The sequence below is a fragment of the Stegodyphus dumicola genome, chromosome 4 (assembly GCF_044657685.1).
Source record: "Stegodyphus dumicola isolate Sdum_Otavi_A_Nest chromosome 4, ASM4465768v1".
In the NCBI taxonomy this organism is placed as follows: domain Eukaryota; kingdom Metazoa; phylum Arthropoda; class Arachnida; order Araneae; family Eresidae; genus Stegodyphus; species Stegodyphus dumicola.
Window position 1 is genome coordinate 11370480 of NC_140771.1, and position 18608 is coordinate 11389087.

Here is an 18608-nt window from a genome sequence, read left to right on the forward strand (position 1 = left end):
CTTAAGCAGAAAATGACTTTTAGGACGTTACAATACAAATTTTGACTGCCGAAAACCTCAGCTTCCTAACATCCATAATACAAGCTAACTGTAATTAAATTTATATCTTTTATTACAATTGAAATAAATTAATATGCTGTAATAATTTCAAGCAATTTTAAGACGAAATGTCACTTCTCTTTTGCGCTGTCCTTTATGTTGATAGTGATAGCATCCAAATGCGGCGCTCATATATACAAAGAAGTTATTCCTCTTACAACCTAAAACAACTTAGAGCCATAACCGGAAAACATAACTAACTCGAATTATTAGATTAAAATTCCACTTCAAATACGAAACCAGCGCTGGAATCTAATTTCGAAACCAGCAACCCGTTTCTCAGCTTCAGAAAGAAGGAGGGGAAAATAGAAGAGGAAGTCACGTGGTCCGGAACCCGTTCCTTGTCTCGGACACACAGACTGGGAAACTTTTATAGTGAGCGCGATTTGTTTTGGCGATGCCCAGAGAATGATTTTGGATTACGGAGAATGCTGTCCACTTGTTTATGCACGCCTTGCGCGTGCAGTGTTGTGACGCGTAACCCGCCGTTACTGTTAGATTATGCGTAGCTGTCACCGGATGAATGGCATTCAATGTCACATACTGTCACACTCATTCTTGAAGCGTTCGCCAGGCAGTCACATGTAAATAAGCTGGAATGTATACAGTAGCGTTATCTCAGTTACGTCTTAACATTTTCACGTCACAAATGATTTGTTGATTCTGAGAAGAGATGATATGCGTGAAATACTGTTTCTAAACCGATATTAAGCTTTCTCTGATGCGTAACTTTCTTAATTTGTACAATCTCTCAGGCAAATGTCAGTGTATGGGATTGTTTCATATGTGAAACTTCCTGAAGACAAGCACTAAATAGTTGGATATCTCTTACACATCAAAAACCAGTTTACCACGTAAAAGCTTCATTGAAAAGGATAGAAGTTCCACCAAGCATATTTGGATCTAAGGATACTATGCAGTGAGTCATGGATTCAGTTCTTTACAGCTGGCTGGCCGCTGCAGCGGTGGCCCCGTTTGTAACGCTCCTATCCTGCTGGACATTGGTCATCTTTAGGAGTTATCGGTCCGAGTGGCGACTTTTGGACATCTTCTTGTTCGCGTTGACTTGTTTAGAAGTGGTGTCGGCCCTTTTCAGTTTTGGATATGCTGTTCTGGGTGTGATAAGGCCTGCATTAGAAGCTCCATGCCGTTTTATAGTCTGGGGGCTGACGTCCACCCGAACGTTCCATCTTTCGGCAGTTACATCACTGCTGTTAGACAGAGCTTTTGCAGCCAGATGGCCACGTGCATATAGGTCCACAGTGCGACACAGTCAGGTAAGAAAAAAAAAGCATTTATCTACGTTCATTCATTTTAATGTGCCATTATTAAGGATCTCAAAGAAAACCTCTTAGATATATGGTTATTGCTTTCATTTTGAGAAGTTCGAAACTTAAAAAAATATTAAAAAAATTGTCAGCTGAGGGAAATATTTGCTGCAAATACTGTGCACAAGCGATGCAGTGAAATAAACACACAATTATGTCTTGAATAATTAAGCGTTTTAAGTTTATAAGTCTCCGCATGGTATTAATTTACGACGAAATAATAATATAAATTTTTTCCACCATTTGGCTTTGCCATTTTGTAAAGTTCATTTTAAATATAAAATTTTATATTTAAAATGAATAGAATAAATTAAATAAATTAATAAATTAAGAAATAATTAATAATTAATAAGTAATTAATAAATTTAAAAAATTTAATATTAATTTAAATATAAAATTTCTTTAATTTCTGGTGGAGTAATTCTTTACTTGCAAGCTTATCGTAATTTAGTGACTCCGTATTTAAATTGACATATGTATTCCAAAATCATAGTTTATTTTTGATCTTATGATTTTCATATTTTTTAATTTTTTAAGCGTTTTTTTATTATCTTTCGAAATTTTAGCGGTAAACTATTAGAGAATTTGCGCTATAGAATTATCGCTTGTTATTGTTTATGTGCTCATTTTAATATTGCAACCAAACTGATAAATTAAATCTTTTTTTTTAATATAGCTAATTAATATTTAATGTAGGTAATTTAAAAAAAAAAGAAGTTTCTAGAAATATCGAATGCTTGGTTTTTCAAATAATTATTAAATTATAATCGTGTTTTACTTCTTCTGTGAATGTAATTAATTTGTATCTCATTTTAATTTAATTTCTATTCTATTTTTCTTTTACAAAATTCAGTATAGTTTTAGTTAAATCACATTTTAACGTAAACTTGTTTTAAAACTATTTCCAACATATTTTGTGCTTTCAAAGCCTAAATGAAATTTCAGGCACAAAACTGAAATTTATCAGAGGCTAGACAATTTCATTTTTCAGATCAACACTTTTTTCCCAAAGAGAAGACTGAATCTCTTGAAGACTCTTGGAAATCTGCGTAGAAACGCAGATTTCCAAGACCTAATATTCTAAAGGATGTAGGATTGTCCACTGTGTAATTCTAAGTTACAGTTAAAAGTGAAGAATCTTAAGAACTATTAAGCGAATAATCAATTGAGTTCATGAGACAATAAGTAAACTTGGAAAGAGTCAAAAGACCCTTTATTATTCAAATAAGATTTAACAGAACTCCGTCTTGGAGTTGTACAATAAAACCGACACTTGGGCTTGAACTTAAGAGATTAAGAATCAAACTAAACTAATCTAAACTAAAGAGATATAGCCGAAGCTATCAAAATTTTAACAGAGTTGGCCCCTTAACGCTAATTGACTGCGAAGCTATCAAAGACCTAAAGTACGGCCGAACGTAATAATAGCTTACGAAAGAGTTGCCTAAAAAGGCGAACGCGTACTAGCCAGAATATCTGGTATCTCTCTCACTAAGACAGTAGAACTTCGCGGTTAAATACCGCTCTTCCTCATTAGCATTCAGACGTGATTCTAAAACTATGTTCTGGCTGGAAGTGGTAAGTTGAAATTAAGAAGCGGTAGGAAAGGAAGTTTAACTCAAAATTTATTAAAATATCTGGTATCTCTCTCACTAAGACAGTAGAACTTCGCGGTTAAATACCGCTCTTCCTCATTAGCATTCAGACGTGATTCTAAAACTATGTTCTGGCTGGAAGTGGTAAGTTGAAATTAAGAAGCGGTAGGAAAGGAAGTTTAACTCAAAATTTATTAGTTTAACTCAAAATTATAATACTTACAAGGACTTTAATGAGATTTCTTTATCTGAGATGAAGATGAGGAATTTTTGTATTAAATACATGAAATTATCTCAGTTTGTAATAAGTTTACAAAATTCTTGAGAAATGACGTTTTAAACTGTCTATAAAACGAATGGTTGTTTAAACTAAGATATAATTCCTCTTCAAACGCAAGCAAATGGGCTGGCAATATGAATTTTCCCATGTACAACGTAAATAAGAGACCATTTTCTATTAGCAAGTTCTCCACGAAGGCATCCTGCCCCTTAGGAAAGGAGCCCCCGTGGGCTTTGTCATACTCAAATAACCGAGCCTAACATGCATTATTGTTTTAAAAACAATAGCCTTTCTGAAGTCGTAATTACCAATGAAATTACGTTACTTCAGGTTTTCTTCCCAAGACGACAGGATTACGTAATGGGCTTTTGTTTGCAAAGTTTGGAAATGACGTATTCCGTTAAATGAAATAATGCAAAACCATAAAATGCTGCAAAAGTTTTTGCAATTCACAGGGTTTTGCACTAATCGCTAAAAATCCAATTCTATGTTTATCTGATATATTTTATATTTATCCAGTTATTAAGGTATCCAGTCTTCCTACTCTTCGTCTATAAAATTTGAAATATATGTATTTTCATTCATAAGAATATCCTACTCAGAAGCTGCATATTTTTACCGATGATTCCCAGTTTGACTGCCTTTTTAAAAATGGGGCTGGTGTGTTTTCGGATCTTTTTTTTTTTTTTTTTTTTTTTTTTTTTACGCCCCTGCATTGGTACCTTCTTCGATGATGAAATTGTAGCCATATGTATATCCCTAAAGCAATTATTAGCTATCCATTACAAGTTTGCAAATGCAGTCATTGTTTCTGATTCTCACGCATCCTTTCAGTCGATTAACTCTGTTGAACACCCAAGACCTGAAATTTTGCAATGTCAAGAATTCCTCAGAACTCTCTCTTTAAAGGGGAAACAAATCGTTCTCCAGTGGGTGCCTGGCCATTGTGGTTTTTGGGTCTTCCTTGCAAAAACGAAGTGCCAGTTTACTGCAACATCCTAATACAGCCATTTCTTATTGGAGGATTAAACTATTTTTTAAAAAGTTATTTACATTTACTACCCCACATAAGTTTTTTTTTTTTTTCATAGATCCTAAGATTTATACCTATTTTTTCTCAGTGGATTGTGACTTACGCAATCTTCCCTACATAAACTGTATGCATATTTTTGCTGGATATCTGTAAGGATTACTTATTACGTTATTTATTACAGAGTTATTGCTATCTACTGCATACCTGCCAAATCATATGTACAAGGTTCAAGGGGTAAAATTTGTCAGTTATCATAACTTGATTATTAACGGACTTCATCGATCACTAATACTTTCACAGTTCCGTTAGATGCTGTAAAAGTACTTTGATACTGTGCAGTTCCGTTAAGAACTGTGAAAGTACTTGATATCGTGTGATGCTTTCTTAATTCCATTAGGTGCTGTGAAAGTCCTTCGGTACTGTGTGATGCTTTCAATGTTAACGTTAGGTACTGTGAAAGTACTTTGATATTGTACAGTTATGTTAGATGCTGTGAAAGCACTTTGACACTGTAGGATACTTTCGCAGTTCCGTTAGATGCTGTGAAAGTACTTTGATACTGTGCAGGTCCGTTAAGAACTGTGAAAGTACTTTGATATTGTGTGGTGCTTTCGGAATTCTATTAGGTGCTGTGAAAGTGCTTTTATTGTAGGTAATTGTGTATGATATACAGTTCACTTAGGTGCTGTGAAAGTACTTCGATATTGTGCGATGCTTTCAGTGTTAACGTTAGGTGCTGTGAAAGTACTTTGATATCGTACAGTTCCGTTAGGTGCTGTGAAACCACTTTGACACTGTGTGAGACTTTCACAGTTCCGTTAGATGCTGTGAAAGTACGTTGATGCTGTATTATACTTTCACAGTTACGTTATGTGTTGGGAAAGTATTTTGATACTGTATTATACTTTCACAGTTTCGTTATGTGTTGTGAAAATATGTGTAAGTTATGTGTTGCGAAAGTACTTTATACTGTGTGGTACTTTCACAGTTCCGTCCGGTGCTATGAAAGTGCTTTGCTATTGTGTTATACTTTTATAGCCAGAAGTACTTTCACAGTTGAAAGTACGTTGGTATTGTATGATACTTTCACAGTTCCCTTAGATAGTGGGAAAGTACTTTGATACTGTATTACACATTCTGTATTAATTTCTGTAATTTGATACTGTATTAAATGTTATAAACGTACTTTGATATTGTGTGTTCTTTCACATCTCCGCTAGGTACTGTGAAAGTACTTTGGTAGTGTGTGATGCTTTCACAGTTGAAAGTACTTTGATACTGTGTGATACTTTCACAGTTCCATTGCTATACAAGTACTTTGATACTGTAATATACTCTCACAATTACGCCATGTGTTCTGAAAGTACTTTATACTGTGTGATACTGACACAGTTTCTTTGGGTTCTGTGAAAGTACTTTGAGACTGTGTGATACTTTCATAGTTAAAAGTACTTTCACAGTTGAAAGTACTTTTTTTGTTGTTGTTTTGTTTTCAAAGTTGAAAGTACTTTGATACTCTGTGATACCTTCACATTCACCTTAGATGCTGTGAAAGTACGTTAATACTGTATTATACTTTCACAGTTCTGTTAGGCGTTGTAAATGTACTTTAATCCTGCGCGATACTTTCACAGTTCCGTTAGGTGCTGTGAGAGTACTTTGACACTGTGTGAATACTTTCATAGTTCCTTTAGGTCAGTGAGAAGAATCCTCAAATTATTCGTTAACGGCTAGTCTCTGAAAATGGTAATTAATGACATTGTTTTTAATTTTTTTTGGTAGATCAAATTTGACTAATAGACAAGTGGGTTTCGTTTTACAATCCATATGCCTGAGTAATAATCGTGCTATATGATAAAAACAGCTTTTCTTAATATAGAAATCACTTTTATTCGCTTTAGAAATAAAAAAAAATTGACATAAAATTCAAATATATCACTTTACAATACTAGTTTACAAATAATATGTTTTCTTTATTATTTATCGTAAGAAGGGAATTTTATTGAAACGTTTTTCATTAAAGTCTTCAAACTGTGTGTTAAAGTAATTTGCAATGTAATATAATAGCAAGAGCTTTTATTTCAAACTATTAAAGTGGACGTTTTAGATAATACTGTTTACAGATAATAAATGTATATATTTCTGCTGATGTTAGATCTCAGATAGTCTTTATCGCAGTAAATGCATAATTGCGGGAAAGTACAGAAAACTTAATTTCTCTGTTTCCCTGTCCCTGTTAATGAATACAACTTAAGAATGTGTTACAAAGTTAAATATACATCTACATATATATATATATAGTATAGTATATATAATAAATGGCCATTCAGAATTAACAAAATTATAACAATGCATTTTTTCAAAGGCTTTTTCTTTAACGTAACGGTTTTTAAAGATAAACGAATAAATTTAGCCAAATGTCGCAATCCATAACAAAAAATTCAAGGCAAGAAAAGTTTTGTCTAAAGCAATAAATTAAAACAATGATACATGAATATTTAAAAACGTCGCAATATTGTTCTGGGGGTAAGATAGCCGGCTGCTATAACCTTGGGTCTTGGAGAAAGTATGACCATTTATAGCGTCTTTGTGGCATAGAGACTTTTAAATTGTTGTGACTCAAAAATCTCTCAAATGGTTGATGAACAGGAGCAGAAGACCCTCAGGAAACTCTCGGGATGATATTCATCAAAACTGGGACATAATTTTCCCTTCTTAGCAAACGCAAATTGGTCGTCGCGTTGTCGTGGACCCACGGTAAGCTACTCGCTGATGAGACGATTAAATCCTCAATATGTTTTGACCAATGCAAATTGCAAGCGTTGAACCATTTGAAGCAATAACAACTTTCTAAAAATGGTTCTAAAATCAGCGGTAAGTTTTTGATTATTTAGCAATCTGTGAGCGAAATATATTGTGTGTGACTACGCTTATCGTTATAAAAATGTTTTAGAAACAGTTTATATTTTCATAACTTGTTAAATAATGTTCTAAATCAGGGTTTCTTAAACTGTGGGTAGCAACCCCCAAGGGGATCGCGGGACCTGCAGCAGGGGGTTGCCAAAAATTTTAGCAGTTTTGATATTTCTTTAACTTATTATAATAATTTTATAATTACCAAATATTTTTACACAATGTATCTGAAAATAGATAGAGATAAGACAATACAGACAAAGGAAAAAAACGAAAACGTTTCGATGCATTCTTGTTATAAATAACAAGGAACGGAAATAAACGTTCATTTTCCTTGCTTTGCGCATGACGCTGTCATTTCGTCTGTTACTTATTTAAAATATTCACATTGTTCTATGTCTTAAAATTAGAAATTAAAGTTAATGACCCAAACCTGCAACAGTATATTACAGTACAAGTGAAAAAAATTGACAGTTTCACTCACGCGTGTGTCGGATTTGCGCAATACTTATGGGGATCCCGCAAAATTTTTATAAATATTATGAGGTCCTGGGTGTCGAGAAAAAATCTCAGTGATAAAAAAGGGGTCGCGACTGAAAAAAGTTTAAGAAACCCTGTTCTAAATAACTGTAGAGACATTAGGTATTTTTTTGGAAGCAGGTAAGAGGAAAAATTAGCAAATGCCTTCGCCGGGAATCGAACCACGGACCTTTGGAATCGGCCCAACTTGCAGAACCGCGAAGCCACGCTAGGAAGGCGGGAGTAGTACCTCATGTAATAAAAGAGTTAAACTCTAGGAATATCATCAAGCTATTATCACCAAACAGATGTCAGTACACTGTTGCCACCAAACTCCCAACACTTTATTTAAATACAGAATTGGATTGGATTGGATTATTGAATTATGGCAAAGCACACGAGGGCTATCTGCCTAAGGGGAGGAATGCCTTCGTAGAGGACTTTCTAAGGGAAACTGGCTCGTATACACGTTATACATGGGGAAAACCACGAAAACGCCCATGCAGTCAGCCCGTTCGCGGGATTCGAACCTCGGACCGAACTACCATTGTTCAACGCCTTTATCGCTTGGCGGCTGGTGACAGAGGAGTTGGGATATCAACATATTACTATATTACTAACAGAAAATTATCTAGTTTGATTTTGTTTATTTTACTATGCGGAAGCACTCGAGGGCTATCTAAAAGGAGGTTGGCCTTCGTGAAGGGAAACCAACTCGTATACACATGGCGAAAATCACGAAAACGCCCATGGAGCCAGACCGTTCGCATAATTCGAATTTCGATTCGAGCTATCCTTGTTCAGCGACTTTACCTCTCGGACGCTGGCTTTTTTAAGCATCGAAGTTTAAATATTAGTGTAATCAAATATAATTTATGATTTAAATTTCAGTTACGGTTTTGATATTTTAAAAACCAAAATCCTTAAATAATATTTGCGTCGGATTTTTTTTTTCCAGAAGATTATCGAACAAAGCGGCGAATACTTTTTTAAATCTAAAGCGAAAGCAATCATTATTAACATGCCACTTTTCCCATTTCCCAGTATTCCAGTCTTAGTGCTTCAAATTAAATATTTACATTCTGACCCCTTACCCGAACAAGTGAACTGAAGAAAGTAAACTTTCTAATAGCAATGTTTATTTACTCCATTTTTTCCTTATTTATTTTTCATTATTTCCTCCTCTTATGAAGCATACATAAGATGATTACACGGTGATTTCTTTAACATTAATATCAAAGAAGGTTAATGTAATTTGTTAGTAAAATATGCTTTAATGAAAGCTATTATTCTGAAAACATATGTTGCTATGAGTTGGATTTTAAATTATAATTATATTTTTTATCTCAAGTTTAAGAAAACATTCTTCAGTTGTGCAGTAAGCATGCTCTGAATTTTTGCATAAATTTTAATCAGTTCTATAATTTACTTTTATGGTTATTTGAGAACAAATTTAACATATGTTTAGGATATCAAAAGAAGAAGATAAAGTTTTTGAGGCATGAGTTTAAAGTAATATCTACTCCAAATGTTAATTTATTTATTATTATTATTATTATTTTTTTTTGTTCTTTTAGGAAATTGGAATGAATAAATTATTTGTTATGCACCCCCCCCCCCAAAAATGGAGACAGTAATATAATACCCATTCTGCTAAGTCGATTGACAAAATTTAACTTGCATTTTTTATGTCTTGAAACCGCGACATAGGATATATATTAAATTTATATATTATGTTTTTCAAACATCGGTATTCTGATACAAAATTGGACGTTTTCTGATTATTTTCCATATTTCGATTTTACTACTCAAATTGTACCAAAGTGTCATGATTCGTAAAAATCGCAAGACTAGTTTTTTATAAGCTTTCCAAACCTTAGCTTCTCAATATTAATTGAATTTATTATATATACTAATATCTCTTTTTTTATTAAATTTATTTGATTCCTTCTTCCACATTTCAAAATTTAGATTCAGTCCAAATAAAATTCGTAGATATTTTCTGATTAAATTTTAAAATTTGTATTTTTCAGTAATTTTTATAAATTTTTTGAAAAATGTTTTGAGTTATAACTTACAAACTTGTTACCGTGCCCGAAAGGTTTATTTCCAGGCATACCTGCAAAAAATTAGAGTTTTTTTTTAATTGAAAATTTCACAAGATATATGGGAATTTATATACTATCGCGTTTCGAAATTTGCCACATTTGTTAGAAGCGATAATAAAGCCTGGTTTGCATACTTTGTTAAAATTATTTGAAAGAACGAATGATGCGCCTTTTTTTCCGCTCGTTCATAGTGAAAAAGAAAGGAAAATAGGTTGTCATAAATTATTCTTGGCGAAAGTTAAAAAAATGATCGAAGATAAATTTTTAAATTTCCTTTTGAGTTTTTCAGGAAATTTTACAAAATTTAATATTTAGGCATAATTTGAGATTTAAAATTGAAATCTAGAAGAAAAGCCGCATTTCATTCTAATATATACTCTAAGTCGCGCTCTCGAGACATGAAAATCCCCAATTAAATCTTGTCAACCGATCCAGTAGAGCGGGAGATATAGAACCGTCCCCCCTTTTTTTGTGCAGAGTGTACAAAGCATTCTTTACAAACTAGAAAATTAACAGATAATATTTAGAAGCAAACTTAGTAAAGTAGCTTTAATTATTAATCTGCATTGTTTTCATCCCAATAAACGGTAGTATTTCATGTATCTCTTCACTTCATTGTTAGTTTCAGGTAAAATATAAGAATAACCTTTTTTCACTAATTTTCTTTTAAATTTCTCGGATTTAATTTTAATTTGGTATACGATTTGAATTTTAATTTCCCAGAACGCTTTCGTTTAAAATGACTGTCAAACTAAAGGTTCATCTGTATTAATATACGAAAAGTAAAACACAGAATTAAAAAACTGAAAACATATATTTCTGTTCATTACCCATTAAATTATTCTGTTTCTATTATTTGTTATTCAAATGGAGCACCAAAAGAAAAACTAATTTAAAAAAAAAATAGATTAAAAATATTATCCCACACTAGATTATCCTCACCTACTAAATAATCCCAACTTAAGTTGTTTAACTTTTATTTTAATCAATGAAATATACACTTGAAAAAAATATATACCTCTAAAAATGTAAGTTAAAAAAGTAATAAACTTAATAATTTAATAAAAGGAAATTTGGGACTGCGAAGAAATGCATATTAAGAGTTTCCCCCCTCTCGATCACACGCTTTTGAGGATTAAAAAACGTTGCAAAACAAAATAATGTGAAGGACTTTGCAACAAGCAGTTTTGAATGGGTGAGAAAATGTGTTATCATTTGAATAGCATCAAACGCGTTTCAAAGAAAGCCTAGATGGTAGATAATGTGGAGAAAATCAATATGTATAAAGAATACAGATTACATGACGGGTGACCTTGAGATATTCTGCAGTATTTTTCTTTTCCATTTGCAACTAATTCATAGTCGTGGCTCTCATTCAAGGATTTATGAAAAGGAACTTCTTGATAATTCTTTTTTGAGAAACAAAACTTTCTTTAAAATCAAAACAAGTGATGCTTTTATTTGTAAATTGTTAGGAATAGATAGATAGCATTTAAACCGGATACAAGGTAACTTTTTTACGCACTTTACATTGCTGAAGCATTTTATCTCATTTTTATCTCTGCTTTTCTACGGCATTTGATTAAAATCTTATTCTCGTTCTTTCATCTCCATCTCTCTCACACAAAACTTAAGGGCTCAAAATGTAACAAGAACTTAGGCATACCTATCTCATTGTCAGCGCATTCTAAATATGACATCAGAGTGCTCAATTTTCATTCTACTTCATTTTAAATTAAATACAAAATTTTGCTTTCGAAATTATATTAGAAAAATTAAGGTAGTTTCAAAAATGTACTTTTAGACAGTGCTTATTTTTAACAAAATAGTTTAGTCTTAATGAATACAGAAATTTTTTTTCTATTAAATACCTATTTGGATTATAATGAGTAATTAATTCCGTTTCACTTTCTTGTACGAAGTGAAAAGGAAGTATTGTAATCCCGAAAAATTTCGGGTATCCTATTTCAACGAAACTATCCATTTTGACCGCTATCGAATGCAATTCAACTACGTCTTTTGTGTGACGTCTCTACGTAAAGACAGAATAAAGGACTATTTTTTCCCCCTCAAAAAATTGTAAAACTGATTTAAAATGAATTCTGAATATATATGTGTCCACTCTGTTACTCGGCTCAGTAATTTCGGTTTCTTTATTTTTATATGTTTGCAAATTGCGCATTTTTTTGCTTTAAATGATTGAATTATATTGTTCTTATCTTCCTGTTAAGGTTTTCATGCCTTTAATAAATCTGCATGCAATATTTGTAGAACTATCAACAATTTAAGAGTTGTTTAAGTGAGGCTAAACCTAATTATTTTTACCATAGCGGCCATATTTGTTTACATTTGGAACTTAGAAGAATAGTGGATTTATTGCCAATCTAGAGAAACAAAGCTGCGCAACAACAATGATAACGCATTCTTTTAGTATTGCGAATTAAATCAAGCTTAAACCATTCTGGAATTTATTCGAGGAAATAAGTGTTTAAGATTTACTTCGTAATTTTTAATATAGATATTTTGAGTATTCATGTATTTTTGCCTTGTGAAAGTGCGAAGTGAGAACTGAATTAATTGAATGAGAAATACTAAACCGTCTGTGAAAAACAGTTTCTTTTTTGTTTGTTTTTTATTAATTTCTTTTATACATCGCTTTAGATTTATTCTAGTATTTGAAGAGAACATGTGGCAACAATTAGATAATTCTTCACATGATATACATTTTGTACATTTTGAGTTTTAAAATGAATGAAATGTAACGCTGTTAAGTGAAACTAACGCCAAAGTATCTAGGGTAAACAAATATATACAATTTTAAAGAGTGCATTTATTCTATTGTAGTTTATGCGCTATCGACGAAGTAAATTTAATTCAATCTAATGAGTTTAAATAAAATGCAAGAAAAATGGGTACAATTTACTATTCCGTACAAGGAAGCCATGTGTTCACATCAAATTTTTTAAAATTTTTGCAGTAATTTCAATAAAAATGAAATTTAGTGTATTGAAGAATCATGTTGATCCATCCAAGAGAAAATAAAGTGAAGCTCTCTTAGATTTTTTTAATTTTATTTCAAACCAAAAACCACACCAAGAATTAATAAGTTAAAAAATTATAAAAATAAATACATATAAAAATAAAAATAATTTTAAATCTGAAAGTTTTCAGATTTTAACGATCATCCAAAAGGGTTTATTAAGGCTTTTCATGCTCTCGCTAGTGTCGCAGTCTACCAGTCTGGTTATTACACTCCCTTCTATTAAGAAACACTCGTTGCTCTCTCAACTTTCCAGTTATGTCTTATATGCTAGGAAATACTCTGGTATATTATAACTCCATTCTATAAAATGTTTCAAGTTCCTAAGGCTCGTCAGTTAATAAGTAAATAGAAAATAAATAGTTAATAAATAAATAGAAAATGAAAATGAAATAAGCATTCTGGAAATTTTTCATATTTATATTATGCGTTATGCGAACTGTAGTGTTCTATGATTACATTTTTCTTTTCCTTTACAGGTGAGATATCATATCGTTGTTCTGGCGGTCATCTCTGTGTTTGTTGGAGTGACGTCTGTCTTTGCTCGTCTGCCATCTTCTACGAGCAACTGTTCTCTCCACCCCTTAGAATGGGACATAAAATTCTCGGTATTCCTGGCTTGTGTTTATGGCCTTCTACTTTTAACAGGTGAGTACAAGTACATTATGCTAGATGTCGTACTGCAATTTCTTGTCCTTTAAAATGATTTATCAAAGATTATTTTTTAATCTTTGCGTTTTACTAATTTCTATGTATCTGCTGACTTACGGAAACCGATTTTTGAAATTTGGATACAGTTGTCTTACTAAATTTTGTTTCCGGATTCAATTTAAATTTTTAAAAAAATCTGAAAACTTTCAGATTATATATTAAGCCCAAATGACCGTGTTTTACATTTAAACACACATACACGTTTCGAGAGCATTTGGGCTAAAAATATTTAAAAACAGCATATCTTTAGATTTTCCGATAGTCTCTCGCGATGGAGATAAAAATGTTGTTTTCTTACATTGTTGCCATTGATCGCATTGAAATTGTTGAGTTTGTTAACCAAATTTGAAATGTATGATAAAACAAATTTGGCCTTTCAGGTACCTATATTCGGATGGAGGACTACGTTATTCAAAATTTGATATGCTCTATGTACCGTCGTATTCTCAAAATGCGAGAAACATATATACATCCATGCAGATTCTTCATTATTTTATTTCTTTAAATATAATACAGGGCGATAATATTTGGTGACAACAATCTGAAAAGTGATACAACCTTTTTAATGATTCGACTCGAAATGCCGTTTCGTGAATAAAAGCCCTTTTGGGCTAATGCCCCTTTGGCTTAAAGGGGCTAATGCCCCTTTTGGGCTAACGCGCCCTCATTTTATTGAAAGAAGGGAGAATCGTAAAAGGTAAAAAATGCAGATCGTACTTATGAAGTGTTTGCCAGCACATAAAATAAAATAAAATACCTTCGGATACTATAATAAAATTTCAATAAAACTAATTTTTATTAATTGCTACACGAATATAATAAACTATATCAATAAATTAAAAAATTATAATCTTACGTGCTTCAGAGTGTGAGATCGCTAGTGATCCATTAAAAGACAGTTAAAAATTGCTAAAATACTTATATACCAAGTATACCACTGTTGATTTCAAAGGACAGTCTAAAACACCTAGCCAAAACGCTTTTGCATCAATGCACATGTAAGAGTTAGCTTATTGCAGTTCTTCGAACTCAAATGTATTTAATTTTGTTCATATGTTCTTATATAGTTTATTTACTATAGTTAATTTATTCGAGTTATTAATAATTGACACAATTCTTTTAGTTAGATATTTAATTTTTGTTTCCAGCTATAAACACTTATTGAAGGATGACTATCCTGAGATTGCAATTTTTTACTATTTAGATTAATCATAGTATTTTTAGAGATTTTCTTTAATGAATTACTTTGCTTGATTTAATTTTTATGACATCTTTTAAATATCAAATTCATGGTCTGGATCGTGACGGATATGATTTTTTCACGTCTCCAGCATGAAAATAACCTAATGATTCTGCAAATTTCAAAACTGGACTCATTTTCTATATTCACAACAGTTTACTGCTTTTGCAGAACAATTTTATTATTGCTAACTCTTTAGTTAAAATTAAAATATGTATTTAATTTAAATTTTAGAATGGAACAGGGATTGAGAACTGTTTTAAATTTATATTGGGACTTTTTATAATAAGTAATTTGTTGGCTATCAGTTTCAATGCCTGTTCGACGGAACGCGCTCTGGAATTTAGCAGAGTTCGAATATCAATATGCATTTCCCTTGAAAAGTCCATGATGATGTTCGAATTAGACTAATTATTCCGTTTACCGCTGCTTGTGGTTCTTATTATTTTTAATATGATATTTTGTTGCATTTTTTCTAATATGTAATGAGATAGCTTACACTTTATTTTACTTACGTTTTTAACTTTTAAATTCCAATCAAGTTAAGCATTCATCTTTAGATTTTTCTTTCTTATTTTTTCATACATTCTATGTTTTACAACTTATATTGCAGATATTTACTATGTGTTTATACTTATTTGCATAGGAACGAAGTATCACTTTACACGTAGGCCATAGCTTGAAGAATTACGTTTTAATTTTATTTTCAAATTTTGGAACTCCATGCGCAAAATTCTTGACCTCACAAGTCCTTTTTGTTTAGTTCATAAGCTTTTCTTACATTATATATATATATATAATACATTATATATATATATATATATATATATATATATATTGTAATCTTAAGAATGATAATACATACATAATAAAATGATTAAATAGGCAAGCAACTAGTTAAATAATTTAAAATTTTAAAAGTGTTAATATACTTTATAGCATCTGGTCGCTAGTTAATTATAGTAGCTCACGTTGGCAACACTAAAATTATAACAAGTAGTCATTGATATGCACATGTATTTTAATTCTAGAAATATTTTAATTAACAACAAATAATACTTTAGAACACAGCTGTTTTAACATTAATTATTTCTCCGTCTTTTTATACGCACATCTAGATGAGATTTCATAAGTACGGGAAATAGTAAAACATAATTCTGTGATGAAATTTTATTTGTGCCAAGCTGAAGTACCCGGCTTCATCCGGGCTTTACGCAGACAGTTGGACGGATGGGAGTAGTTCCTTCGAAATCTCATATAGACAGTGATTTTCCTCTTACTTTCATTTAAAGTGAATTGTGTATAAATTTACCATGCTGGAATAAAACTGTAGTGCGGTGTAGAATTAATTAACACGGCTCCATGCAATGGTTTTAATAAGAATTGATACTTGCTTTGTTATTTATTATATCATTTTTAGGAAATGACTTTTAGGTAAATCATATTGTAACTTGTAATCATTTTGCAAAGATCGCAACAACGCCAATGTGAATCTAAGACGAGTGACGTGAATGTGTACACAGCATGTTTTTTTTTTTTTTTATACGGAATACTAAATTATACGCATTTGTTCCCTGCATTTTATTTAAACTTATTGAATTCTACTTGGGCGATAGCGCTTAAACCATAGTAGAATAAATGCACGCTTTAAAACTCACTATATTTATTTTCCATAGCGACACTCTGGCGCTAAGCTCACTTAACAGCGTTGCTTCTAATTCATAACTCAGAATGACGGAAAGATCAGAGACTCAGAAAGACAGAAAGAAAATATACTTTTCGGTGCACAAAATGAAAGTTTACTTTTGGTCTCACTCGGCAAAAAGGCACTGAAGGCGTAGGAACTGACTTAATTTGTTGAGAACGCTATACTGAGTCAATATATGGAATAATTTAATAACTTCAATGATAATTCCAGAATGGATTAACCATAATTTAATTCGCAATAATAAAAGAGGACGTTACTTTATTGTTGCGAAGCTTAGCTTTTTTTTAGATTGGCAACAAATCCACTATTCTGCTAAGATTCAAATGTAAACAAATATGGCGGCTATGGGGGAAAAATTAGGCTTAGCCGCGCTTAAAATCTTTTAAACTGTTGATAATTCTACAACTATAATATGCAGGTTAGTTAAAGGCATAAAATCATTAACCGGAAGATAAGAACAACATAATTCAATCCTTTTTAAAGCAAAAAATGCACAATTTACAAACATATAAGAATAAAGAAACTGAGCTGAGTTGAGTTACAAAGTGGATATATATATACATGCATAGATTTATATACTTTTGGTGCGACCAATTGCAACCAAAATAGAAGGTGCACATCTACATGTTATAACAGTCTACACAAAATTTCAATTTCTAAGGCTATTCGTTTTTGAGTTATGAGAGATACATACACACATACGTAACGTATGTATGTATAGATGGCACGAGAAAAATGTCTTCAGAATCCATTTTAAATCAATTTTATAATTTTTTTTGGGGGAAAAGAGTCCTTTATTCTGTCCTTACGTACAGATGTCAAGCAAAAATGTCATTAAATTGCATTGGATAGCGGTCAAAATGGATATTTTCGTTGAAAAAAACTATACCGGAAATTTTTCGTGACTTCCTTTTTACTCTATACAAGGAAGTAAAAAAATTATAAATTCCTTGTTTAGTATGTATGAACTCCATTGATAGCAGGAACGACAGTTGTACGACTTTCCACTGATAACTGTTGTATGATTTTCCACTGATAATTGTTGTATGACTTCTACTGATAATTGTAGTATGACTTCCACTAACAAAGGAACACAACAACGGCGGCCTAAAACTAAAGACTGGTATAGTGAGCACAGTGTTATAATATAAATGACCTAAATGTGAACCCCTTGGGGAGATTTTTCGAAATCGCACGTAGAGTGTGGTCTTTCCCTTGTCTGAAGGTCATGTGTTTTGACATTCCTAATGTTTTGAAGGTCAAGTGTGGAAAATTTCCTCGACATAGGAATAAAATTTTAGATTTGTATGAATTACACGCAAAAAATTAGACATTTTTCTTTATATATATTGTAAAGATTATGTTAATTTTTATTAACAGTTAAGTTTTGAGTTAAATTCCCTTTCCTATCGCTTCTTAATTTCAACTTACCACTTCCGGCCAGAACGTAGTTTTAGAATCACGTCTGAATGCTAATGAGGAAGAGCGGTATTTAACCGCGAAGTTCTGCTGTTTTAGTCAGAGAGATACCAGATATTCTGGCTGCACGCGTCCGCCTTTTTAAACTACTCTCTCGTAAGCTATTATTACAATCGGCCGTACGTTAGGCCCTCGATAGCTTCGCAGTCAATTAACGTTAAGGGGCCAACTCCGTTAGAATCTTGATAGCTTCGGCTATATCTTAGCTAAAATTAGTTTTATTTAATTCTTAGTTTTTAAAGTTCAACTCCAGGTGTCGGCTTTATTGTACAACTCCAAGACGGAGTTCTGTTAAATCTTATTTGAATAATAAAAGATCTTTTAACCCTTTCCAAGTTTATTTATAGTCTAACGAAGTCAAGCGATTCAAGATTCTTCACTTTCTACTGTAACTTAGAATTACACAGTGGGGAATCCTACAATATACATACATACATATATGTATATATATATATATATATATATATATATGATGTACCAGCTTTTGTCGTAGCTTAAATTATCAGACGATAAGTTTAAGAAGCAGGATCCATTTATTACTATTCAGGAGAAATA

General features: G+C 32.0%; 1 protein-coding gene across 1 annotated transcript in view; it reads left to right on the forward strand.

The window, feature by feature from the left end:
* Positions 1 to 466: 466 nt before the first annotated feature.
* The window catches only part of LOC118197197 (uncharacterized), a 99157-nt gene continuing 81015 nt past the window's right edge, over positions 467 to 18608 (forward strand). Inside the window, exons 1-2 of the mRNA XM_035368705.2 lie at positions 467 to 1376; positions 13395 to 13563. Coding sequence (XP_035224596.1) covers positions 1026 to 1376; positions 13395 to 13563 — 520 coding nt within the window. The 5' untranslated portion in view covers positions 467 to 1025. The remainder of the gene's footprint in view (positions 1377 to 13394; positions 13564 to 18608) is intronic.